The sequence below is a fragment of the Ursus arctos genome, unplaced genomic scaffold (genome assembly GCF_023065955.2).
Source record: "Ursus arctos isolate Adak ecotype North America unplaced genomic scaffold, UrsArc2.0 scaffold_25, whole genome shotgun sequence".
Classification (NCBI taxonomy): Eukaryota; Metazoa; Chordata; class Mammalia; order Carnivora; family Ursidae; genus Ursus; species Ursus arctos.
The window spans coordinates 37785228-37811492 of NW_026622930.1; the positions used below are offsets into that span (position 1 = coordinate 37785228).

General features: G+C 36.5%; 1 protein-coding gene and 1 pseudogene across 9 annotated transcripts in view; one reads left to right on the forward strand and one right to left on the reverse strand.

Annotated features, from left to right (window-relative positions):
* The window catches only part of SLC38A6 (solute carrier family 38 member 6), an 80587-nt gene that overhangs the window by 23318 nt on the left and 31004 nt on the right, over positions 1-26265 (reverse strand). For 8 of the 9 annotated variants that reach the window (XR_008961376.1, XR_008961377.1, XR_008961375.1 and 5 more), the window contains exons 7-15: positions 17061-17143; positions 16536-16594; positions 9521-9586; positions 9227-9280; positions 7565-7644; positions 6999-7099; positions 1598-1722; positions 270-414; positions 65-159 (exon numbers count right to left, since the gene is read on the reverse strand). Coding sequence is in view for 5 of the 9 variants with exons in the window: in XM_057318505.1 (XP_057174488.1) it covers positions 65-159; positions 270-414; positions 1598-1722; positions 6999-7099; positions 7565-7644; positions 9227-9280; positions 9521-9586; positions 16536-16594; positions 17061-17143 (808 nt within the window). In the remaining 4 variants the exon portion in view is untranslated. The remainder of the gene's footprint in view (positions 1-64; positions 160-269; positions 415-1597; positions 1723-6998; positions 7100-7564; positions 7645-9226; positions 9281-9520; positions 9587-16535; positions 16595-17060; positions 17144-26265) is intronic. The other variant, XM_026480425.4, reaches the window with a different exon arrangement.
* LOC113242409 (60S ribosomal protein L15-like) lies at positions 12028-12682 on the forward strand (annotated as a pseudogene).

Here is a 26265-nt window from a genome sequence, read left to right on the forward strand (position 1 = left end):
AAAATGACAATTTATTTTTTAAAATAGAATTCTTAAAAGAAATAATAAACAAAAGCTAACCTACCCCAAGCTTTTTCCATGAGAGAAAATCCTCTCTGCTAAGTTTAAGATAAAATAATCCTGGGAATACAAAAATCAAACATGTTGATGTACTGGAACCTTTGAACGAGAGAAAAAAAAAAAAAGAGGATATTGCCAGATTAGATGTGAGGCTGGATGACAATTTTATCCATTTTGTTACATGGGATTTTTTGAAAGAGAAAACTTACCAACTATTCCAAATACATTCTTAATGTCAGGGACATGTAATGCAAGTAAAACAATGATAATATTGAGTGCTAGAGTGATCAAAGAATGGCGAGTCCATGAGAATGGGAAGTTGGAGAAAAACATCATCATTAAAGCTTTCCTTGCCTGTATAACAGAAAAAGAAACAGATTTAAGCAAAGAAAAAGTGTCAAAGCCAAAATACTTGCTTAGGGAAACACAGGTACAGTACAGTAACCATGATATTCTTGTCCCCTATACCATTTAGGTTTTAAAAACACAGCATAAATTATTATCATAAAGTGTTTATGACTCATAAACTAAGATACACCCTTCTGTGTGAGCTTCATAAAAAATTATTTTGCTTTAATTCTTGAAGAAATGTTCATATTCATTTTCTCTAGGTTGCTTAATTTTCAAAATGACCAACAATAACACTGTGTGATGAAATCTCAGAGAATCACTTTCATTAAATTCATACATAGAAGAACAAAAGGTTAAAGTAGAAAAAGAAATCATGCTATGGGAAAGAAACACCATTTACTATTTTATTTTACATTACCTGTTTCATAGCATGTAAATATAAAAACTAGTTCATGACACTTCCCACGGCCAAGGCTGGCAGCAGGCAGTCTCGCATCACACCAATATTCACACACCACCCCCCACCCCCACTCCCACTGAGGCACGCCTGGCAGAGCCGTCCACACAGGGGGTGGGCCAAAGATCTTGAAGGCCTAGTTCTTAGGAAGCTCACTGTTTAGGGGTTCAAGACATTCATGCAGAACCATTCATACCTAAAGCCTCTGTTTCCATTTTCTCAGAAATTCTTACATATGGCAACTACATGCAGAATGAAGATCTGTTCTGCCCCTTAATTATAATTCTACAGCAAATAAAATATTTTGACTAAGATTAAATTAGAATGTCTATGTGAAAACAAATCTACAATAAACCAGAAGGAGCTTATTTTTTTTGCTGACTTGACTTTTGCCTCTTCATGCACATTCTTTGGAAAACAGAATACAGAATTAAAGAGGGGGAAAAACCCGAAACTTTAGAAGAACCATAGTCTCTAAATTGGAAACAATGCTGTGGGAGAGCGTAAATCTAAACTAAATCTCAAAAAGCACAAATTAGCTTAGTGGTTCACTGTTATTTCTGTGCTTTCATGGGGCCATATGCAAGTATGAGGTCTTTGATCAATTACTTGACAAGTGAATAAGATATACAAGACTAGATGTGATTCAAACACTCTAGTCTGCAAAGAATTAGTGTTGCCATATTAGGGAGCTGCTACATTAAGCAACAGCCCTTTAAGAATACTTACAGGGAAGTGGATTAGAGGGACTGCCAAAAGCACAGCAAACAGTATGCATAACTTCACAGTCATGACAACAACATCATGGGGCAAGTATGTGCTATAACCTTCCAGCAGTTCTGACGCCACTTTGTCTGTAAATTTAAAAAATAATAAGGACCACGTTATAAACTACCAAGCTTTCAATAACAGCAAAATTATTTTTCTTGCACAAATAGATCTTAACAAATTTTGGATTCCCAGTACCAGATCCATCTCTGGCCTTTCTCCTATCCTATGAAACACAAACACATTAGTTAAATATTTTCTCGAAAATTACAATCTTTTCTTTTAGTTAAACTAGAAACCAGCACAGGTAGAATCTCTAAAATTATGACAATGAATTTATATATATAAATAACTCTTTAGAACTTTTCCATAATCTGGCGGTTTTGAACGTTTATGTTGGTTTTGTAAGGTGCTTTCACATGTATTACTGCAAGTGTCTCACGTGTTTCCTTCCAATAACAATTAAGACAGGTAGGTCGGCTAAGAAATATTAACTGCCTTGCCCAAGATCACACCGCACAAAGGGGAAGAGCTCGCAGAGCTACACACCCCAATGTTTTTGGCGCCAAAGCTAATACCTTTTCCTCAATACTGCAATGTTTTCTAGAATCTTACACTTCTGTGCATGTTGCCTGCTTCACCAACACTTCATCTGTAGAGTCCTCTTTCCTAAGAAAATGTAGCTGTAGGGAATCGGCTTACTCGGCAAGCCAGTGTGGTAGTCAGGGACAGCATGTGGACCCGCTGACCACGCTCTGCTCCGTACTGTTCTTCCAGTTTCACAATGTCTTCTGCACCCCCAGTCAGACGAGGGGCATGAAGAGTGAGCGCTCTCAAGAGCACTCCATATCCTCTTGCGGGAAAGATCAGTTTGTACTTAAAATGGAATGGTGCCTTAGTTTGTACTTAAAATGGAATGGTGCCTTTTAAATTTGAGAGTAACATGTATTGGAAAAGATGCTTCGGAGGAAATAAAAAACATACCTCTGTTTTCAAGGATCTTAAAATATAAAGGCGCAGTAAGACGAACACACCCATACAATAGAAAGTGGATAAACACAGATACACAGTGGCAGTAGTTGTTCTAAACAGAGAGCTATGGTGATTCTGAATAGGGAAAGGTAACTGTGACTCTGGGATGGGCAAGGAGCAAGTCCAGGGAGGCCTGGGGCGAGGCGTCATGATCTAGTGAACAGCAGGAAGGTAGAGGGCCCTGAATTCTGGAACTACAGACTAATGTTCAAATTCTTCTACTTATTAGCACCTTAACTTCTCTGAGTCTCTTGGTTCTTACATCTGCAAACTAGGGACAATAATATGTTGACCTGTGGATTACTGAGAGCATTAAATGAGTTAATGTGTATGGGGGGGGGAGATTTTTCTCTCAGAGCAAGAACAGCACAGGCAGAAGCCCTAAAGTAGCAAAGAGAATATGCATCTGAGAAAATGAGGACCCAGTGGTACTACAGTGGCTGGAACAGGATGTGCTATAGAGCACAGACAGTAGTGGCTGGTATGGCCAGAAAATGCATTTAAGACCCAGGAGCAGAGCTCTTCATAGGCAAACCCTATGAAGTGGGCCACAGAGATGCAATGACTTATAAAGATTAGTGTATTGTGATCTGAACTAAGCAGGAAGAAAAAGAAATCAGAAAAAACAGAAGGTTACTGTCAGGATCACTGAGAGGTAATGAGAAACTGAACTAGACCAGGGATAATGGAAATGGGAGAGAAACTAATTGTCTAAAGTATCAAAGAACTACTTTACATGATGTGAGACTAATGGACTAAGTAAGAAATAAACAAGAGCCAGGAAAGCTGGATTCTTATTTCCAAATCTGAGATATCTGTGACCTTTGAAAAAATATGGCAAACTATTTTATTTCCACTTTCTGAATCATGAAAATGAGCTATTAACACTTATTGCCTAACAAATTTGTAGACTTTTAAAATGGTCTGGTTATGATGTAACATTTGGGCATTGGCCTGGCTTTCCAGAGGAACACTTTTTCTCCCTCACCTTATAATGCTTTAACATCTGTAAAGAGCCAGTATTATTAACCCAGGTACATACTTATAGGTCCCTGTAATCTGATAAAATTTAGATATTAACTAAGCTTTGAGATCACGAGATACAGGGATCTCAGGCAGCTCCAGAAGCCTGAAGAACTAAATTTATTATAAATTCAAAATATTGTTACATATCCACTTTCTACTTTCCCAGGATGAAAACACTTCATTTGGGACAGTCAATTCTGTGTTCTTGGCTGAGCCTTAACATATGTAAGGAATAGAGTATAACACACTTCTCTGAATTCAGACAAATCTCTATAAATCTCAGTAAGGATCTGACGGTGATCTCTGCAAGTTATGTGTTATTACGTCAGGAGGCCGTCCTGTGTAACACACACTGTCAAACCACATGAAGTTTATAGAGATTACCACAGAGTATCAGAAAGATCATGGGATTAGTGTTCAGGAGACATGCCACTAAATGTGTGACAGGTCACTTCACTTCTTTGGCCTTCAGATGCTCATTTACAAAATGCGGTGAAGGCCTTAACTCATGACTAGCCCTCTTGATAATCACTCAATCAGCAATTTTTTCCCATAAGACTGAGAGCTACTGTTATCTCGATAGACATATACCATAAAAGATGCTCCTTAATTATAATTAACAACCCCCCAAAGCTAATGTAAACAGCAAACTCAGTATCGGAATCTTCTTTTGTCTTTGGAGACAGAATTACTTTTGTGTCATTTTTTTAAATCTATCTATCACCTACCTATGATGAGATTTTTCTTAGATGTGTACTTCTCCGTTACAGAAAATGTGGATACTCCGAAGAATTTGCGATGGATTAAGTCAGAGACCACATTAATAGCTTTACCTGATAACAAGGACAATCCCTGTGTAGGAAGCACTTCATTTACATAATGAAAATGTTTAGCCTCCGTGTTCACATAACAACAGATAGATAGGTATACAGGTAGGTAGGCAGGTACGCAGGTAGGTAGGTCGGTAGATAAAGATATATAGATATGCCTGGAGCTTAAGTGAGCCAGGTTTTTCCAAAAGCTCACTAAAAAAAACTTGGGATGAAGGAAATCTCGGTTCTACAGCATAATTCCTGAGGAGGCAACACGATAACAAAAGCCTTTAGAGAAAAAGTCAGAACTGGATTCAGATCCCAGCTCGTTACTCGTTAGCTGCAGGTATCTGGCTGGCCGAACTGCTCGCCCTATGTGGACCTACACCCTGCAGAGTTGTAAGGATTAAACTGAGTAATGTATATAAAACACCGGGCATTTACATAGATGTTAGCTCAATAAATGTATTAGTATCAGTCCTTCCTCCACTTCCCTTTCAATCTAAGCTTTCTTACCATTTAGTACAGCATCTCACAGTAATTTATGTAACTATTCCTCAGCAATCCTGGAGACTGGCAGGCCATCTGTGGCTTCTTTCAGAGAGCTATTTACCCGTATGGAGGAGGAGGGGGAGGTCTATTTTTCGGATTTTTTCTCAATGTCAAAGATCTCTAAATAGAAGAGTATTTGTGCCAGGTGACAATTTTACTTTAGACAAATATACAGCTATTCTGTCATATTAAGTTTTTGCTGAATCCCAATGGAGAACCTGCTACAGTATCTTACTAACCAAGAAAAGTCATACTGAGCTCAAGTCTGTGCAAAAATTTACAAACCAAACAACCAAAACTATAACTTATATAGTTCAAGAATCCTGTTTCATCAGCAAAGATCACAAAAGCTTAACCATCTGCCTTAATTTTCTTTGTAGTGTATCCGGCAGGGTACTGTACTCGTGTTGGAAATAACGCTTTTCCTGCTGGCATACACAGAGCTCTACTACACTACTCCTATCCTACATCAGTATAAAAACGCAAGAGCAGATTTAGATTAATGAGTGGCCTTTATTACTGTTAAAATAGCACAGAGATAATAAGAAAAGGACAATACGGCAATTATAATTTTCTCATACACTGAAAGCTCCAAGATCATACTCCTAACATAGTAGAGTTACCATATTTAACTTAAATTCCATTGAAGATAGGGAGAAGTAAAGGGCTGAAAAACTGAACACCTGAAATCCTAAAATAACCACAATACTCATGATAATAATAATAGTAACCACCAGCAGTAGCTCTCCTTTGTGGAAGACTGTAACGTGCCAGATACTAGAACAGGCATTTTACACATAACTCATTTCCTCCTCAATACAGCTCCACACGATTATCCCTGTCACAGATGAGGAGACGAAGAGATTACAAGGTGAATATCCTGTTCAAGGTCACACAGCTAGTTAGAGCAGAGTAGTTATCTGTACCACAGTTGTTGGATTTCAAAATCCATACTCTTTCCACTGGGATTAGGAAAGGTAGCTGTGCACGTAAACATTGTCCAAAAACTTGTCAGACTTGGAAAAACTCTGGGAGAGAAGCAAAGTGCCGTTAGAAGTGATCGTGGCTGCCTAAACCTGCAGCATGCGCACACGGCTATCAACCATGAAATAAATCAGTCATAGCAGCTAAATATCACCAGAGTAATAACAGCCATTTACTTGCAGAGTTGTTATAAAAGCACTCAGAAGCTGGAAAATGTAATCAAGAATTGACAAATTGAGCGCAATTTGTTATAATGGCTTTGTTTGCAAATTAAGTATGTTTGCAAATTAAAGAGCCTACAATTTTTTTCTTGTTCTAGACTTTTAAGTTTTACGTTTTCTTGAGGTTCTTTACAGAACAGAAAAAACATTTTCATACCAAGCAGGCAATTTTTCAAAAATAAATAAAAATTGACTATTATTGTAAGAATTTAAAAGAATCCTTTAAAATTTATGGGGAAAGATCATGGTGCATCATAGAACGCACATTGCCAAACTGTATGAATTAAGTCTGAAGGCAAAGATCTCTGATATCTAAGCGTACAACTATAACCCAGCGTAAACCCTTTCCTTTCTTAACCTGTTCTTTTGCAATTAAGATGATTGATTCTCCCAACCTCCCAAACTAAACTAGAGTCTAATATACTGAATTCTCAATTAAAAAAAAAAAATCATTATTGCACATTTTTTTCTTGTGGAAAGACAGAAATGCCCCTAAGTTTTACTTAGGTGTTTAAAAACATTTTCTTATGAAGTTATTAATCTTGAACTTGATCCACATTTTTAAAAGAAAGAAAATCAACTTTTTAAGGTCCGTAAAGCTACTACAATACTGCACTGACTTCTAGCAGCCTAAACATATTAACTTATTAATGAAAGGCAGAAAGAGAGTGTATATTCAGGTGTGAGGTCAACTATAGAATAATTTAGTCATTGGTAATTAAATAATATACTTACCATAAAAAGTGAGGTACCCGAAAAGTGCAGATATAAAATAAGTGAGAAAACTTAAAGCAATTGCTGTATGGGTTGCATTTTGCATTCTTTTCTTGGAAGGGCTAAAAGACAAAAATGGCCAAAGAAGAAACTATGATCTGAATTATATCTAAAGAAACAAATATCTCCCAAGCTAGTTATCAAGAGGATTCCTTAACTGTTCAAGGCCTACTTTATTAATAACTATATATCAGAACTTCTGATTTGAAATTACTGCACAAAGATTATGCTCCCAGGAAACACTCTCAAGTTGAACAGAACTAACTCTCAGTTGTTTTGTTTTAAACTAACACTCAGGGGTACCTGGCTGGCTCGGTCGGTAGAGCATGTTTTGGGGTTGTGAGTTCAAGCCCCATGCTGGGTATAGAGCTTACTTAAAATAAAATCTTTAAAATAAATAAATAAACTAACACTTAGAATCCAGTGATGGGAAAGAAGGATTCATAAAGGAGAATGTCATTCAATCTGAAAGTCTAAGTAAAAAGAAATACTTAATGCATTTAAAATATTTCAGGATTCTATGGTACCTTTGAAGTTCACAGTATATTGGCAATATTGAGGTATGGCAGAGAAATGAAAAAGCCATGGTAGGTATGGCATAAACACTCTGGAAAAGAATTTAAAAAGATGAGATTATTAAATGCTGTTCTGTTGAAACCACTACTTCATTTGACAATAAACTCAGGTCTTAAAAAAAATCAATTTGGTTAAATTTGTTTCATCTTTCACGAATCATCTCTTTATACATAAGAGGGTTTTGTTTTGTTTTTAAAGAGAGACACAAGTATGGTCACCAACAAATGTGTTACTTAATAGTTGGACTGCCTGTGCTAGCCAGAATATTTCTTGGCTGGCTTCTATGCCATGTTGCAAGTACCACCAACTGAATCTAAGGGAATACTGAAAATACTAATCACAACTTAGCATCTTTAACTAGGACCTGTTTCAATGGGAATGAATATGATATATTCTAGACTGACAAATTCTTAAAGATCCATTGGAATACACAAACATAAGTGTTTTTTTTTTTATTAGAATACTTAAGAGCCAGAGGAAGTTATAAAGCAAACAAAAGTTATCATTTAAGTGAAAATACTGTCTTTATAAAATGCATGGTGATGATTCACTTTCTCTTTTCTACTATAAAAAGATTTCCTTCTAACTAACAACTTTAGGTTCTTCAACAAAAATTCCAGATGTCTGAAGACCTATCTTGGGATATAATGCATGAGAGTTTAATTCACAAATTCTCTTTCATATATTGCTTAATTTCCTGGCTTGTCAATTACTCTACTTAGACCTTTAATGCAGATAGCCCTTACCATGTAAAGGATGTGGTCATCTCCCTCGTGGAGCCAGAGAGACATTTCTCATTGAAAGACTGGGGATAAAAAGGAAAACTGCACAGAGGATTCAGCACACTAACATGCTACACTGACAAGAGTTGTACAAGAGTGGAGGGGATTCTCGTATCTGCGACTCGGAGTTCAACAGAATCAAAAAAATGTAGATGAAGAAACTTGTGGCAACAGGGAAGACTTTGGGCTCTTCTAGAATGGTAAAGTAGACATCATCCATACCACAGTCCCTGTCTCCTTTGCCAATGCTCAGGGGCTCTTACAGACATTTCCAGTATCCTGGTTCTCAGAGATGGCAAGGAGACTTGGTCTTCTAGTCTCCACTCCAAGCATCATAAATTTCAACTTTGGAATGTCAGCCAGAAGATATATTGGCAGCACTCAGTTGCTGGTCCAATGATGAGGCTGTTTAGCTACAGACCAAGGTTCTACTCACAGGGGAGGAGTTTTTGATATAATTGGCTATTTAGCTTTATAAGTCCAGAGGGCAACAGGAAGTCTGTATCCACAGAGGACCTTATTGGCCAGACCAGACATTTGGTAAATCTGTTCTTTTAGGCAGTGGCCCATTTAAAACAGGCTCCATTTAAAGGCATGCCAAAAAAGACAAAAAAAAAAAAAGAAAAAAAAGAAAAAAAAAAGGTGGCTGTTTCATAATGGGCCACCCTGTGTTAAATAATATTATTCTTCTGGTAGGCAACCCTATACTTAGCACTTTCATGAAAATTAATTAGTTGCAGGTACAAAGACCTAAGAGACCCTGTTACACAAATCTCCTAAAACTTGAAATGTGAAAAATCAACCAAAAGTATCTGTTAATAACTTACACACCTCTTTGGAGAAATGAAAGAGCTTTGGTTTACAATCATCTGTAGCATTTGAAATCTGTTTAAGAGGATTGAGGGGAAAAAGAGAAACCAACAGTCATTAAAAGTCAGAATACATCAACAAAAATGATGTATTTATTATTAGTAGGCTTTCAAATAAAAATATTTCAAAACAAAGTTCCAAATTACAATATAGCCATTACTTTTTCATTAATTAGGAAAAAAATCATTATTAGTCTGATTTTTTTTTTCTTTTTAGCTTAAAATAAAAAGGAAGAAACAAAATATAAACTATTACCTGGAAGTATTGCTCTACATAATTTAATGGCAGAGGACAAGGAATGGACCATTTTTTAATTACTACCTGTAAGAATAAGTGGAATCCACACTCAAGATTATTTCTTATAAAATTCATGAAAAGAAACAGATTTCAAACAGGTCAGCATTATTTCAATTAAACTAATACCATACCAAATAATAGCTAATAGAAGATTCTTTGCTCGTATGGCCTTTTCCCAGTTAGAATAGGTCATCCTTTATCATGGTTACCTATCGTGGGAGGAGAGGGGATGCTGTGTATCTGTTTAGTGGGGTTCTCCCCCATTAAAGATGGACAGTATTCTCACACCGACTTTTGAAAACCCCGAAGCATCAAGGCATTAAAAAAGAGTACAACTCAAAATGGGAACATGATGTTTTTAGTGACAATGGTATAAGACTACAGCTATTTGTGGACCTGGCATCAGTAGCAGATAGAGAAATACTAATAGCAGTTTGGGAAACGGCCAGGCAGAAATAAGTAGGGAACTTATGCAAACCAGGAATTCAGGGATTTCTGATGTAGAAGTACTTTCCTGCTGGCTTTTTTCAGACTTGCATTACTTTTAGTAAGTGCAGATAAGGCGAGCTCCGGCTGGTAAAAAGAAATAAAAAAAAAAAAAGAAATCCAGAGGGATGTTATTTCCCTGAAATAATCAATGAAAATATCTCGGGATTTTACGCTGGATTGTGGCCATCCTTCTCCTAGACCTACAGTTGTGGTCGTGTGGACGTTACCACTGTTGCAGTAGTTCCGGGGCACGTAATTACTCCGTAAATATTTGCTCCAGGCTGGAACCCAGCATACACAGGGGCAGGGGGAAGAAAGGAAGCATTTGTCCTTAGCAGGAGACCAATAAATAAATACTAGTCCTGTTCATATTTGGTATTCATCTAGTTTTGGATTTTAACTAATTCAAACAAAATTTTATATACTGATAAAACAAATCTAAGGAAAACATATACTTTTAGAATTAAGTTAATGAGTGAACTAAAGAATTGCTCTTAATTAAAACCCTCACCAAGGAAAAAGAAAAATAAATAAAAGGGTAAACTGAGCAAGTTGCTTGGACGTTTCTAAGTAAGTTTTTGATGAAATAAAACTAAATGGTCAACTTACCGAGAGGAAAAAAATCAAAAGCAATAATTTCACATCTTTTTTTCTGATATGTTTTCAAAAAAGGGTGAGGATGGGGTAGGGCAGAAGCTAGAGCAGCGCGGCTGTCCCTCGTCTTTCTCTTCAGCCCCACTCTGAATTCAGGGCTGCACACTCCCCCCTAAGGAAGGTCGTGTGGTGACGGCAGCACCGCGCCCTGAGCACTTGTGTACCAAGTACTTTGACAAGGTCGGATTGTGAGCTACTCATTTACTTGATCAGCTATTATTACTTGGCTTGCAAATCAAAATGTTTCAAAAACCATGTCCCAAAATACAACATAATGATTCTTTCATTCATTTTTCAATGAATTTCTAGTCAATGAACAAGTCATCAGCAGTTTGGTTTTGTATTAATATTAAATTCAGCTACTATAGCCAATTTCCCAGCAGAGACCTATCCCAAGCGTAAGCCCAGGAGGATGGTGAGACGTGCGATTCTATAACGTAGCATACAGAATGGGACTAGAAAGATACCCAACGACAAGCATGACAGGGAGTCCTTGAAGACAGAACATGGTAAGAAGACAACTCCAGGGGTCAGAAAGACAAAGGGAAAAATAATTCACTTGCATAGAAGGCCATTCCTTCTCTCTGTTCTGAGTTCTTCCCATCTTTCAAGGCTCAGCTCAAGTTTAATTTCCTTCCCTCCTGTCAGCTGCTGTGATTCTTATTCTGAAGAAAATAACAATACTTAATCATGTATTATCCACATTGTTCTCTATTGTTTTCCAATTAATTTTTCTCATCTTCCCTACGAGATTGACAGATCCTTAAGAGCAGTGTCCACAAGTCCATCTGAAGCACCAATCATGCCTCACTTAGTGCTCAGAACAAGCAAAGACTCTGATTACAAACCATCCGAATTGTTTTCTGTTTTGACTACTGGCTTAGTAAAATATTACTTAAAATACTAATCTGCATTCAAGACAGAACTTTTGGAAAGAATGGCAATCCATTTATTTTCTAAAATGGACCAAAAAAGGTAAAGCCATCTGGCTACTGTCATTCTGAGCTACTGCTAAAATAAAACGGATTTTTAAAATTTTAGATATTTCAGAGGGGGCAAAATTTTACGTTAAAATTTTTAAGAAAAATAAGATCTGGGACAACAGATAAGACTGTAAGTTTTGGGGCACCCGGGTGGCTCAGTTGGTTGAACTTCGGACTCTTCATCTCAGCTCAGGTCTTGATCTCAGGTTCTTGAGTTCGAGCCCCATGGTGGGCTCCATGCTTGGCCTGGAGCCCATTTAAAAAAAAAAAATTTTTTTTTTTTTAAAATAAGTTTTGCTTTCTATCTGGCGGCAGATACCAGCTCAAAGATCAGCCACTATGGGCACTTACAAGTACATCCAGGAGCTATGGAGGAAGAAGCAGTTCGATGTAACGCACTTTCTTCCCAGGGTGCACTGCTGGCAATACCCACAGCTCTCTGTGCTCCCTAGGGTGCCCTCCCCCCCAAGCCGTCTGATGAAGCACGCACACTGGGGTACAAGGCCAAGCAAGGTTATGTCACATATCAGATTCACCGTAGTGGCCCCAGACGCCATTCCTAACGGTGAGACCTCGAGCAAGCCTGTCCATCACGGTGCTAACCAGCTAAGGTTTGCCAGAAGCCTTCAGTGGGTTGCAGAGGAGCGAGCTAGATGCCACGGTGGGGCTCTGACAGTCCTGAATTCTTACTGGGTTGGCAAAGATTTCACGTACAAATTCTTTGAGGTTATCCTCATCGATCCATTCCATAAAGGTATCAGAAGAAATCTTGACACCTGGTGGATCACCAAACCAGTCCACAAGCACCGGGCGAGGCGAGGGCTGACATCCGCAGGCTGCAAGAGCCTTGAGAAAGGGTCACAAGTTCCGTCATAAGTTCCACCACACTATTCGTGGTTCTTGCTGTGCAGCTCGGAGAAGACGCGATACTCTCCAGGTCCTCTGTTACCGCTAATATAAGTAATGTTTGTAAAATCCCTACCTAATAAACAATTTAGTTCAGTCATGGCTGCTTAAAAGTGTTCTTTGTCAAAATGAGCTGTCTGCAGATTGTTCCATGAATGCGTTGTCAAATTATGAAAGTTAAAGTGCCATCATGTTTGAAGACTGCAAGTGATGGTGTGTCTTGTTTCTAATAAGATAAACACTTTTGTCTTTGCTTTATGTCATTAGGGAGTTTATATACCAGTGCTTAAAATGCTGTTTGGTATAACAGATGTAAAATAAATTCTGTAAAAGTGGAATGCAGAAGCTGGCCGTGTCATTTGTTGGTGCATATAATGAAACCTACAGCTTCACTGGGGTGATGCAATGCTCTGCTGGTTTACTCTCAAATGGTTGTTTTCAGGGGTTTGGTAAGAACACGCTTTTTAAATTGGATTTTGCTTGGAAATGTGAAGAACATCCAAATCCCTTATCATGATCATATACAGAATAATAAAGTTACCTAGGGCCCACATTTTTAGGTTTAATCCAATATTCCACTTAAGTAATTGTTGCTTTTGAAAGAACAGTTTAAAAGAATGCCACCATTTTTAGAAGAATTGAACAAACCCATTTTAAGAGGGTTCTCTTACAAAGGAAAATAAATTCTGCTTAACCTAAGCAAAATTGCTTTGATCTCCACAGTACCACTGAGGTTCACATAAAAGGTGGAGGCTCCTGATTCTATCCCACGGCTCCATGGGATCTGTAGAATACTGCATTTCATACAGAGCAGTCAGGAATGGTATTTACACCAGCATATATTAAAACTAGTAGAAATTGAACATTAGGTAAATGAGAAGAATTTACCTTAAGGTTCATAAGCTAGTAACCAATGCTAGGATTAGGAAACTGGTAGCCATCAGATAACCTTTTAAAAGTGAGGGTAAAAAAAATTAAAGTTGGCTTTGATCAGAATTAAAAAAAAAAGACTAAGTTTCGATTTACATTATTTGGAGAGTGTAATTTAAGAAAATAATAGATTTCTGGACTGATTTTTTAACAAGTTTATATTAAGAATTTTTTAAAAAGTGTAATATAGATATTACATAGATTTATAAATATATATTGACAAAAATAATAAATGGAGCCATTGATACCATTCCAAAAAGACTGGGTTGATAAATACATGTTTCCTTTCCCTAACCATTGTGTATTTCAAAACCTAATTATTTAGAAAGTCTAAAATAAAAGGCACAATTAAAAGAAGCATTTTAAAAAAGCATACGGCATCTTCATTGTCCCATTGTAGATCAAATTTAAACTGTGCTCACAGGTAAAAATCCGAGCAGATGGTTTGTAAAGCATTACAATAAGTATAGGATAAGGGTATTATTTCCATATGACTCCTACAGTAAGAAATCTGCATCAAACTTAAGAGTATCTGCCATGACGGAAATGAGTATCGTGAAAACTACAAAAGACATATCGTATCAATATATTTCACATGCTCAAACTATTGGCTATAAAAACCAAATTATCCTTACCTATGCAATGCTTGGATTGCCAATTATCTGTGAGGAAAAAATTCAGTGTTATCTAGACTGATTCTCTTTCACATCCATCTGTTCATTTGCATACCTAGGTCATTCCTAACCATACAGATGCTTCTCAACAAACAGTTTATGAAACTGGACTACTTTCTAAGACCATACAGAAAAATAAACTCAAAATGGATTAAAGAACTTTAATTAGGATTAAATGTGAGACCTAAAACCATAAAATTCCTAGAAGAGAACACTGGCAATAATTTCTCTGACATCAGCCATGGCAACATTTTTCTAGACATGTCTCTTAAAGTAAGGGAAATGCAAGCAAAAATAAACTATTTGGACTACATTAAAATAAAAAGCTTTTTTTGCACAGTGAAGGAAACCACCAGCAAAACAAAAAGGAAGCCTACTAAATGGGAGAAGATATTTGCAAATGCTATACCTGATAAGGGGTATCTAAAATACATAAACAACATATACAACTCAATGTCAAAAAAAAATCCAATTAAAAAATGGGCAGAGGACTTGAATAGACATTTTTCCAAAGAGGACATACAGATGACCAACGGACGCATGAAAAGACGTTCAGCATCACTAATTATCAGGGAAATGCAAATCAAAACCACAATGTGATATTATCTTACAACTATCAGAATGACTAAAATCAAAAAGACAAGAACTAAGAAGTGCTGGTGAAGATATAGAAAAAAAAGAACCCTCGGGCACTGATGAAGGGAATGTAAACTGATACAGTCACTGTAGAAAACTGTGGAGGTACCCCAAAATATTTAAAATACAAATACCATATGATTCAATATTCCATTACTGGGCATTTACCCAAAGAAAACAAAACCACTAATTCAAAAAGATACATGCACCCCTATGTTTACTGCAGCACTATTTATAATAGCCGAGATATGGGAGCAGCCTAAATATCCATCAACAGACAAATGGATAAGGAAGATGGGTGGGTGGGTGTGTGTGCGCGTGTGTGCGCGCATTTACAAACACAACGGAATATCACACAGCCATAAAAAAGGATGAGACAGTGCCATAGATGAGATAGACCTAGAGGGTATTTTGCTAAGCGAAATAAGTCAGACGGAAAAAGACAAATACCATATGATTTCACTCATATGTGGAATCTGAAAAAAAACAAATGAATAAAAAACAAAAAGCAGAATCAGACCTATAAAAACAGAGAACAAACTGATGGTGGCCAGAGGGGAGGAAGGAAGGGGGATGGGCAAAATGGATAAAGGGAAGTGGGAGAAACAGACTCCGGGTTATGGAACAAATAAGTCATGGAAATAAAAGGTCCAGCATAAGGATATAGTCGCCGATACTGCAATAGCACTGTACGGTGACAGATGCCACATTTGTGAGCAAAGCGTAATGTATAAACTTATCAAATCACTATGTTGTACACCTGAAGCTAACGTAACACGGTCAACTATACTCAAATATAAAGTACCACTCCAAAAAAAAAATCCACTTATGGTGAGAATAACTGTTGTCTCCCTGTTCAATGTGGACCCTAAAGAGTGTATGTTCATGGATGTTACCTAAACTTATTGTGGTAAACATTTTGCTACATATGAAAGTCAAGTCTTTATGCTGTACACCTTAAGTTATACAGTGCTGCATGTCGATTATATCTAAATTAATTGAAGAAAAAAAAAGCATATGTTCATTTCATTTACTTTTAAGAAAGAAGTCAATTTGAGGTGGGGAGAGCAATGATTTTTAACGCTGATAAATTCAACATATGATTAAATGTAAATACTGTTAAGTGTTTTAGTTTTAAGAGCATCCATTACAGTATTTCTGTACACTAAAACTAGGGTTACTTCCACTTCATTTAAATAATCTAAAGTTGTTTTATCTTCGCATCCCAGAAGAGAGTTCAACCTAAATGAACTGCATCCTAGATTATTGTGACAACTTGAAAATCTGGCTCTGTGATATGATTCAACTACTGTGTGTTGTGTTGCTCCTTTGGGTAGCATTTTCTTTCACTCGTTTTTCAACACAAGGAAGAGTTTAATCACATACACACCCAGTATTTTACAGAAATAAATGGATACACACCTACACAAAGAATTAAATGCCATCTGAGGTTTTAACAGAATCAGTGTTCCCTCCTTTCTAGTTAACCAAAAGAGATACTGGATGTGAAAGGGTGCTCTAGCCAAGCCTCTTCAAAATAGATACAATAAAAGAAATACTTTTGTGGAATAAAAGTGCTTTTAATAACACACTGAAACAAAACTCTGACAGAAAACAGAGTTACAAGAAAAAAAGAAGACATTAACACGATAAGTTCAATATCAGTGAGGAGATAAGCAATGTACTAGATTTTAAACTTACCACTAGAGCGAAGAACACCATAAAGAAAAATGATAAACTACTTGTGTAGCCAAGAAAGCCTGTAAAATAACAGTAAAATGAAACGCAATTTATAAGGAAAGCGATCCTAACACGCAGCTAAAGCTATCCATCTCGGGCGTGTTTTCTATCACAGCGCGTGGTGTCTGGGGCTTGGGGCTGAGAATAACAACACTCCAACTCTCTACCACAGGCCACTTATGCAGCTCTGTACAGCAGAACCAGAACCGGCTTACCACTAATGGCACACTGGGAGGAAAGGCTGCTCTTTAATGTTCCACTGTAAAGATTTTACTTTAGTGGGGCCGACAAAATACTACTGCAAACCAAGTAACAGGCTAACTAAGCAAGGCTGAAGGCTGAACAACCTAAACGAAGTCCAAGTTCAAAATTATTCACCACTACCACCCTTCTGCTAAAAATGTGGTATTGTGAAATGTAAAGGCCCTTAACATTATCTTCTTTCTTCCTTCTAAACAAAAACTAGCCTCTTTTCTAAAGACTTACCTATTTTAGGAAGAAGCGCAAGAGGGAACACAACGCCAACACAAATGATTATTAGTAGCGTTTGTCCATCAAGATACCAAGACCTATTAGAAAAAAAAAAAAAAAAGTCCTATTTTAGGCACAGGAATCCAGTGCTTGTGTACACACACACACACACACACACACACACACACACACACAGTTAAACCATTACAACCACCCATTAGGAAAAGCCTACTTCCTTTCATTAAAATATGTTCTTGTGAAATCCTATCATTCTTATTAATGAATTTATATTTAAGAAAGGTATCAAAACAATGAGATACCATTTTCAACTACCAAATTAGCACCTATTTAAAAGTAAGGTAATAGTCGATGTCGGCGAGGAGCGACAAGGCGCGCACAAACTGGTGACGGTAAGGGTGCCTGGCTGGCCCCGTCTGTTAAGAGTCTGGCTGTTGTTTCTGGCCCCTCATGACCTCACTGAGCCCCAGGGTCAGCCTCTGTGCTCAGTGGGGAGTCTGCCTGAGGGTGCTCTCCCTCTTCCTCTGCCCCTCCCCCCGCTCGTGCACACGCTCTCTCTCTCTCTTAAATAAATAAATCTTAAAAACTGGTGAGGGTAAAAACTGTGTGCATTACCTTTCTGGAAAGCAATCTGGCAAAAGATATTGAAAAACTTCACATATTTAACACTTATAAAAGACTATTAAAAACAATCAGGGGGTGCCTGCGTGGCTTGGTCGGGTAAGTGTCTGACTCCTGATTTTGGCTCAGGTCATAATCTCAGGGTCATGAGATGGAGCCCCCACATGGCTCTGTGCTGGGTATGGAGCCTGCTTAAGATTCTCCCCCACCTCCCTCTGCCTGCCCCCACCCCTCCCTGCTCATGTGCACCCTCTCTGTCTCTCTCTCTCTCTCTCAAATAAATAAATAAATAAATAAATAAATAAATAAATAAATAAATAATCAGTTGGGGTGCCTGGGAGGCTCAGCTGCTTAAGCGACTCTTGATTTCAGCATTTCAGCCCAGGCCTTGATCTCAGGGTCATGAATTCAAGCCCTGCACTGGGCTCCACACTGGGTGTGGAGTCTACTTAAAAAAAATAAATAAAAGATAAACAATCAGCAATAAGAACATAAATATCTGTAAAAAGAGGTTTACTAAAAACATTAAAAATATTGAAAATTGGAAAAAAATATCTAAGACCACGACACTTTTAAAACAAATTATGGGACTACGGGACAATCATAAGAAAGAAAATTTTATAGGTATAATAATATAATAAATAATATAATAATATAATGATATGAAATCATAAATATATATGCCATGATTAGCAATGTTGAGGAAACGTACAGATTCGTTACAAATCGAAAAGAACTGCAACATATTGATAGCCATCCACTCTGGGTAGCAGAATGATAGGTAATTTTTCTTCTTTACAGTTTTCTATATTTTTCAAATTTTCAAGAAAGAGCATGAATTACCAGGAAAAAAAAGTATTACATTTTTCATATAAAGGCATTAAAATATTAAATTTAAAAAAAGGTAGGTTAAAAGTGTGATGATGTATTTGGTTACTTAAAAAAACTGGATGAACATTAACAAAAAGCTCAGAAGGATATTCTTAAAATACCAGAAGGAGATATTTCTATGTGGTAGCAATATGAGCAATTTTTATTTTCTCCTTGTTCACATATAGATTCTGGTTTCAATTTTCTAATATAAAATACATGTGTGGAAATTTTAAAAAGTTAGAGTTAATTCCCCAAGAATTTAACAGTAAAGACTTCACTTTAGTACATAAAGGACAAACAATTCATGAAAGTATAACTAGTAAATACACATGAAGAAAAATCCAATTTCTGGTGCTAATTAAAGAAATAAACATGAGGCTGTTGAAATTAAACTACTAAAATTATTTAAAAAGTAATATTCAAGAATGTGGCATAACTGGTCCTTCAGGCATTGCTAGTGATCTTGTAAATGAGTACTACTTCTGGAAGAACAATGACATTATGTAGCAAAAGCACTAAAAATATGGTAATCTAAGAAAATAATCTATAATATAAAGAATTCTATGTGCATGAAGCTATGAATACAACATTAAGAAGCTGGAGGGAAGTCCTATATATTTAACAATAGAGAATATTAGGCCAATAAAAGCATATTCAGTGGAATGCTATGCAGTTTAAAAAAAAAGATAAGTTTAGTAAAATGGAAAATACTAATGATAAAAACATAAAATATATCATTATTAACTACGTTTTTAAAAGCTTTTGAGAAAAATTAAAAGGAAATAAAACAATAATGATGAGGTAAGAGATGGTATTATGTACGATTTTTATTTGCTTTCTTTTCTAAATTTTCTATAATCATTTTTCCCTGAAACTTATACATATATACACACGCACAACAGTAACAAAGTATAATTAATGTCAATATGGCAGCTGGAGCATCAAAGACAATAGGGATTATTTTTTCAAATCATTTGGCAGATACTCTCAGAATTCCCGGGTAGTGAAAATTCATCCTCTTTTTCTACCAGGTAGTTAAGTCACCCACTAACATGTTAAATTAAGAAAATGGATAAATTCCTAGAAACATACAACATATCAGAATTGAATCATGAGAAATAGAAAAGATGAACAGAGCAATAATAAGTAAAGAAAATGAATCAGTAATCAAAAATTTCCCAAAAAAGAAAAGCCCAGGGCCAGATAGTTTTACTGATGAATTCTACCAAGTATTTAAAGAAGAATTTATGCCAATCCTTCTCAAACTCTTCTAAGAAACTGAAGAGAAGGGAACACTCCCAAACTCATTTGACAAGGGTAGCATACTCTAATATAAAAGCCAGATAAGCACACTATGAAAAAAGAACACCACACATCAATATCCCTAATGAACATAAATGTAAAAATCCTCAATAAAATATTAGCAAAATGAATTCAATGGCACATTAAAAAGATCATACACCATGATTAAGTGGAATTTATCCCTGGAATGCAAGGGTGGTTGAACATATCCAAATCAATAAATATTGATAGGATGAAAGATAAAAATCATATGATCGGGGCGCCTGGGTGGCACAGCGGTTAAGCGTCTGCCTTTGGCTCAGGGTGTGATCCCAGTATTATGGGATCGAGCCCCACATCAGGCTCCTCTGCTATGAGCCTGCTTCTTCCTCTCCCACTCCCCCTGCTTGTGTTCCCTCTCTTGCTGGCTGTCTCTATCTCTGTCGAATAAATAAATAAAATCTTTAAAAAAAAAATCATATGATCATCTCAACAGATGCAGAAAAAGCATTTGACAAAATACATTAACCTTTTTATAATAAAAGGCTTTGACAAATTGGGTATAGAAGGAACATACCTCAACATAATAAAGGCTGTATACAAAAAACCTACAGCTAACATCATTCGCAAAGAGTGAAAGGTTGAAAGCTTTTCCTCTAAGATCAGGAACACCAGGGTGCCCACTCTCACTACTCCTATTAAACATAGTACTGGAAATCCTAGCTAGAACAAATCAGGCAGGATTAAATAAATAAATAAATAAATAAATAAATAAATAACATCCAAATTGGAAAGGAAATAGTAAATCTGTCTTTATTTGCAGATCATACGATGTTATACAGAGACTGTACTAAAGACTTAACCAAAAAGCTGTTAGAACTAATCAACACATTCAGTAAAGTTGCAGGTTACAAAATCAACATACAGAAATCAGTCACATTTCTATACACTAACAACAAAATATCTGAAAAAGAAGTAAAACAATCCCATTTACAATAGCATCAGAAACAATAAAATATGTAGGAATAAATTTAACCAAGGAAGTGGAAGATCAGTACACTGAAAACTGTAAGACAAGACTTTAATGACAGAAATTGAAGACAACACAAATGGAAATATATCCTATCTATGTTCATGGATAGGAAAAATTAATTTGTTAAAATGTCCATACTACCCAAAGCCATCTATAGATTTAATGCAATCCCTATCAAGATTCTAATGACACTTTTTATAGAAATAGAACAATCCTAAAATTTGTACGGAACCCACATGGCCAAAGCAATCCTGAGAGAGAAAACAAAGCATCACACTTCCTGATCTCAAACTATACTATAAAGCTGCTGTAGTAATCAAAACAGTATAGTACTGACAAAAATAGACACACGGAGCAATGGAATGAATGAAGAGCTCAGAAATAACTCTGTGCCCATATACAGCCAAACTGGTATCTGACAAAGGAGCCAAGAGCGTTCAATGGGGGAAAAAGTCTCTTCAATAAATGGTGTTAGGAGAACTGGAAAACACATGCACGAAAATGAAATTTTTCTCCTATCTTATAGCACTCACAAAAATTAACTCGAAATGGATTAAAGACTTAAATGTAGTATCTGAAACCATAAAACTTCTACAAGAAAACACAGGGGGAAAGCTCCTTGACATTGGCCTTGGCAATAATTTTTTGGATATGATACCAAAAGCACAAGCAACAAAAGCAAAAATAAGTGGGACTACATCAAACTAAAAAGCTTTTGCACAGCAAAAGAAGCAATAAACAAAATGAAGAGTAATCTATGGAATGAAAGAAAATATTTGCAAACCATATGACTGATAGGGGTTAATATCCAAAATATATAAAGAACTCATACAACTCAACGGCAAAAAAAAAAAAATTGAACAATCCAGTTTAAAAATGCACAGAGGAAACCAACAGCCATTTTTCCAAAGAAGACATACAAATGGCCAACAAGTATATGAAAAGATGCTCAACATCAGTAATCATCACAGAAATATAAATTAAAACCACAGCGAGATATCACCTCACACTTGTTAGTATGGGTTATCAAGTGCTGGTGAGCAAGTGGAGATAAAGGAATCCTTGTGAACTGTTAGTGAGAAGGTGAACTGGTTCAGCCACTAGGGAAAATAGTATGGAGGTTCCTAAAAAAATTAAAAATAGGGGCAGCTGGGTGGCTCAGTTGGTTGAGTTCCTGGCTCTGATTTCAGCTCAGGTCATGATTTCAGGGTCCTGGGATGGAGCCTAGCATCAGGAGTGCTCAGCTGGGAATCCGCTTGAGGATTTCTCTCCCTCTCCCTTTTCCCCCACCCGTCTGCTCATGCACACGCATGTGTTTGCACGTGCTCTCGCTCTCAAATAAATAAATAAACAAATAAATCTTTAAAAAAAAATGATACAGCAATGCCACTTCCGGGTGACATCTCCAAAGGAAATAAAAACAGGATATCAAAAAGATATGTGTATTTCCATATTTATTGCAGCATTATTCACAATAGTCAAGATACGGAAACGACTGAAGTGTTTGTCACTGGATGAATGGATAAAGAAGATGTGGGGTCTGTGCATGTGTATGTAGAGCACATATACCATATATATATAAATACTATATATATACTATATGTGGAATAATGGAGTAGTATCCAGCCATGAGAAGAAGGAAATCTTGCCATTTGTGACAACATGGTTGGACTCTGAGGGTGTTATACTAAGTGACATAGGTCAGGCAGGAAAATATTACCATTTATCACTTATACGTAGAATCAAAAAAAGCCAAACTCGTGGAAACAGAGTAGAATAGTGGTCACCAGCAGGGCTGGAGGTAGAGGAAGCAAGGGAACTGAGATATTGGTCAAATGGGACAAACTTGCAGTTACGGGATGAGTAAGTTCTGGGGACTGTGACTGTGGTTAACAATAATGTATCGTATACCTGAAAGTTGCTAAGAGAGTAGACCTTAACTACAACCTGATGGAGGGGTTAGCTAACACTACAGTGGTAATCACATTGTAATACACAAGTGTATCAAAATGTTGTACACCTTAAATTTATACAATGTTATATGTTAATTATATCTCAAGGAAAGAAAGAAAGAAAAGGTTTTCCCCTACACAGGCTTCAGCCCCTGGCTTCTACCATGGACTTCATGATTCACTGTGTCTCTTTTATTCCTGGTTTCAGACGAAGTCCTTTGTAATGTATCTTTAGTGGGTATTGGTGGGTGCCAACAATTTCCTTTGAAACAGAACAAAAGAAGGAGCGGCAGCAGAAACAGCACCATGACCACACCTTTCCCCTGTTCCCTCCAGTTCGTGTCTTTAGGAAATGCCTGTATCGGAACCTAAAACTTGAGCACGAGTATCTCTAGCACTCAGGGACCTGGAGCTGTGCTCTCTGCATGTACACGAGCCTCTCAATTCCTGTCTGTAGGGGACCGAAGGGCACACGAACTAAGAATGCAAAATGATACCGGGCAGGTTCATCTTCTAGTCAGTCTTGAGTAAGTATCAAAATGGGAACTTCAAAATACCCCTCATTGAGGAACACTTGGCAACTAAGTTTCTGAGGCTGGCAAAAAGCCCAGGGCTCTACGCCTAAAATCTCTTCCTCCAGGGACCCAATATCAGACCCAGACGATTGCAGTGTCAGGAGAAAAAAGGCCCAATGGGCCAGCAAAGCAGATTCCATCTGTTAGTACTGCTGTTCCTTCTGTCATGAAGGGGGAGTTGTGCAAAGAGCACATCAATCCTTAGGACCAAAGACTCTTTTCTGTTGCATAAGAACAAACGTTTTGAAATCCTGAACTTTATAACTTATACTATTACAACTATACTATGTCAGACCACAATTCACTCATGCCCAGAAGCCACGAGACTGCCCAAAGCACTGAACCGTGGGACTGAAGACCACGTCCCCTCCTCCCCGCAGTCTCTCAGCATCACAGTGACGGTATGCCAGCGCAAGAAGAGGCCTCGGAGATCATTTGGCTCAACGACTGCATCTTGTATGTCTGTAACAGCAGCGAAAGGATGAGAATGATCTTGGTGATAGGAGAAATGGAAACAATCTCCACTCTCTCTCTTTTTTTTTTTTAAGATTTATTTATTTATTTGAGAGAGAGAGCGTGCATGCATGAGAGCAGGGGAAGGGGCAGAGGGAGAGAAGCAGACAGGGGGCTCCATCTCACGAGCCTGAGATCATGACCTGAGCCAAAACTGAGAGCTGGATGCTTAACAGACTAAGCCACACAGGAGCTCCTGATCTCTACTCTTGAATGGTCACTCTTGAGTTATGCTATTTTTCAGATACTGCCTCGTTTTTCTCAAGATGGTGCTTTCCTTTACGCTCTCGTCACAGGATTGAATTTTAAATTCCTAATACAAAGAGAACTTTATTGCAAAATATAATTTCTCTATCCCTTGCTTGACTACTGGTTATTATTAATTTCTTATACTTACTCAGGTACATTAATAAAGCCAATTGTCGAAGTGATTTTCTTTATCATTCAACTATAGGGCAATTCAGTAACACACACTAACGTTAGTTTAGATTTGATATGCATGTCACCGGCAACTGAATTGTGTTTGGTAATGGATATTTTCCAAAGAACAGAGATGATTAAACTTGCAAAATTAAACCCAGCCCCAGAAATATAAACCAGTAAAAAGTAATCTCAAAAAGCACATATTAAATAAGTATATTTTATAAATCAAGATTTTAGAAGAATATACTAACCTTAAATTTTTTCCTAAGGGGGGAAAAGAATTCTCTAACAGAACCCCTGTTTTCCTACTGTAATCTAAATATACATTCCTTTAAGCCAAAAGAATTAGAGTAAAAAGTTTTATACTTCCTAGAAAACTTGTTTGATCTGTGGATTTAATCCTATATGATAAAAATGTTCCAAGTATGAAATATAGAGTATAAATCCTTAGCTGTATTGCAAATGCTTTGGCATGCAGATGCTTTTTTCCATATTTTAATGAAAACCAGATTTATTTATAAGTTGCTTTAATTTCATTCTCGAATGGAATGGAACAAGAGTATCATATGTTCTGAATTAGGATCTTACTCACATCCCATATCAATTATGTAACTCAAATGCAAGACAACTTAATTGTGTCAATCATATTCCCCTGACAAGATCATTAAATGTTAACAGAGAGCTTCCAACTTTTAACAGCCATAGATTTTTAAAATATAAATTATTCTCCGAAAAGTACAGATGCCTCATACAAGTTTGGGGTAAGTATTATAGCTTCTGACTTCTAACAGTAATTGCTGAAATTAGAATATTATGAACATAAGGTTTCTTTTTGATAACATCTTTATAAAGGTTTATATTTCACAAAGGTACATCAAATCTCACAGAAAATAAGCACACCTGAAAGACTGTAAGTGCAATTTATTGTCAATCAAACCCTGAAATAAAAGCATAACAATATCATATTGATCTCAGAAAAAAATATTGCTATGTAACTTTATTTAGAAATAAACTGCCCTAGATAGTTGTCAACTATAACATTTGTTTCTTATTTTATAGCGTTAAGCTTCAAAGATTGATGATTTATCTGCATTCTAACCAATTAATACAGTCTGTGTTTTTTACAACTCTGAAATCCAAAACAAGCAAATGTACATTACATGTAAAACAAGACGACGCAGTTAAAGCGGTGTGCAATTTTCATCAAAACTAAGATGATGCAAACTGGCCACAGCATTTTAAGTATAGCTTTAAAAATCCATTTCTGACATATAAAAATACCATTTTAATCAATTTTCTACTAATAGGAGTAAGATGGGTTGTTTTTTTTTAAGCAAACCAGAAACAAAAAAACCCAATAAGATAAATAGTAATTGACTTAAAGTGAAAGCTATGGTAAAAGTATCACATTTAGAGAAAGAAGACCTCGGTTTTAGAAGCCTCATACTACCTTAATTACTTCTAAAACTTTATATGCATGTTTATCCCTCCTCTTTCCACAAAGATATATGAAAATTTAAAAAAAAAGTAAATAGAAGTCACCAAATTCAGGAGCAAGAAAAAGGCAAACACATGACAACTATTAGGATTAACAGTTTATGCAGTACATTCAAATTTGACTCTGACCTCCCTGGCACAGTAAACAGGGAAAATCCCACCTTTAATATAGTTATTATTGAAATTTCTTTATTTTTAATTGAGGGTATATTTGACATTCAACATTATGGAATTTCTTAATTTTCCACATTTACACTACATGAACTTACAAAAGCATATATATATATATATATATATATATATGGCACATATATATATATATATATATATATAAAAAATATCTTATTTGATCATATCAACAACTTTGTTAGGAAGGCAATATTGGTACCCACATTAAGCCAGGTGAAGAAACCTAAGGCTCAAAATTAAGTTAT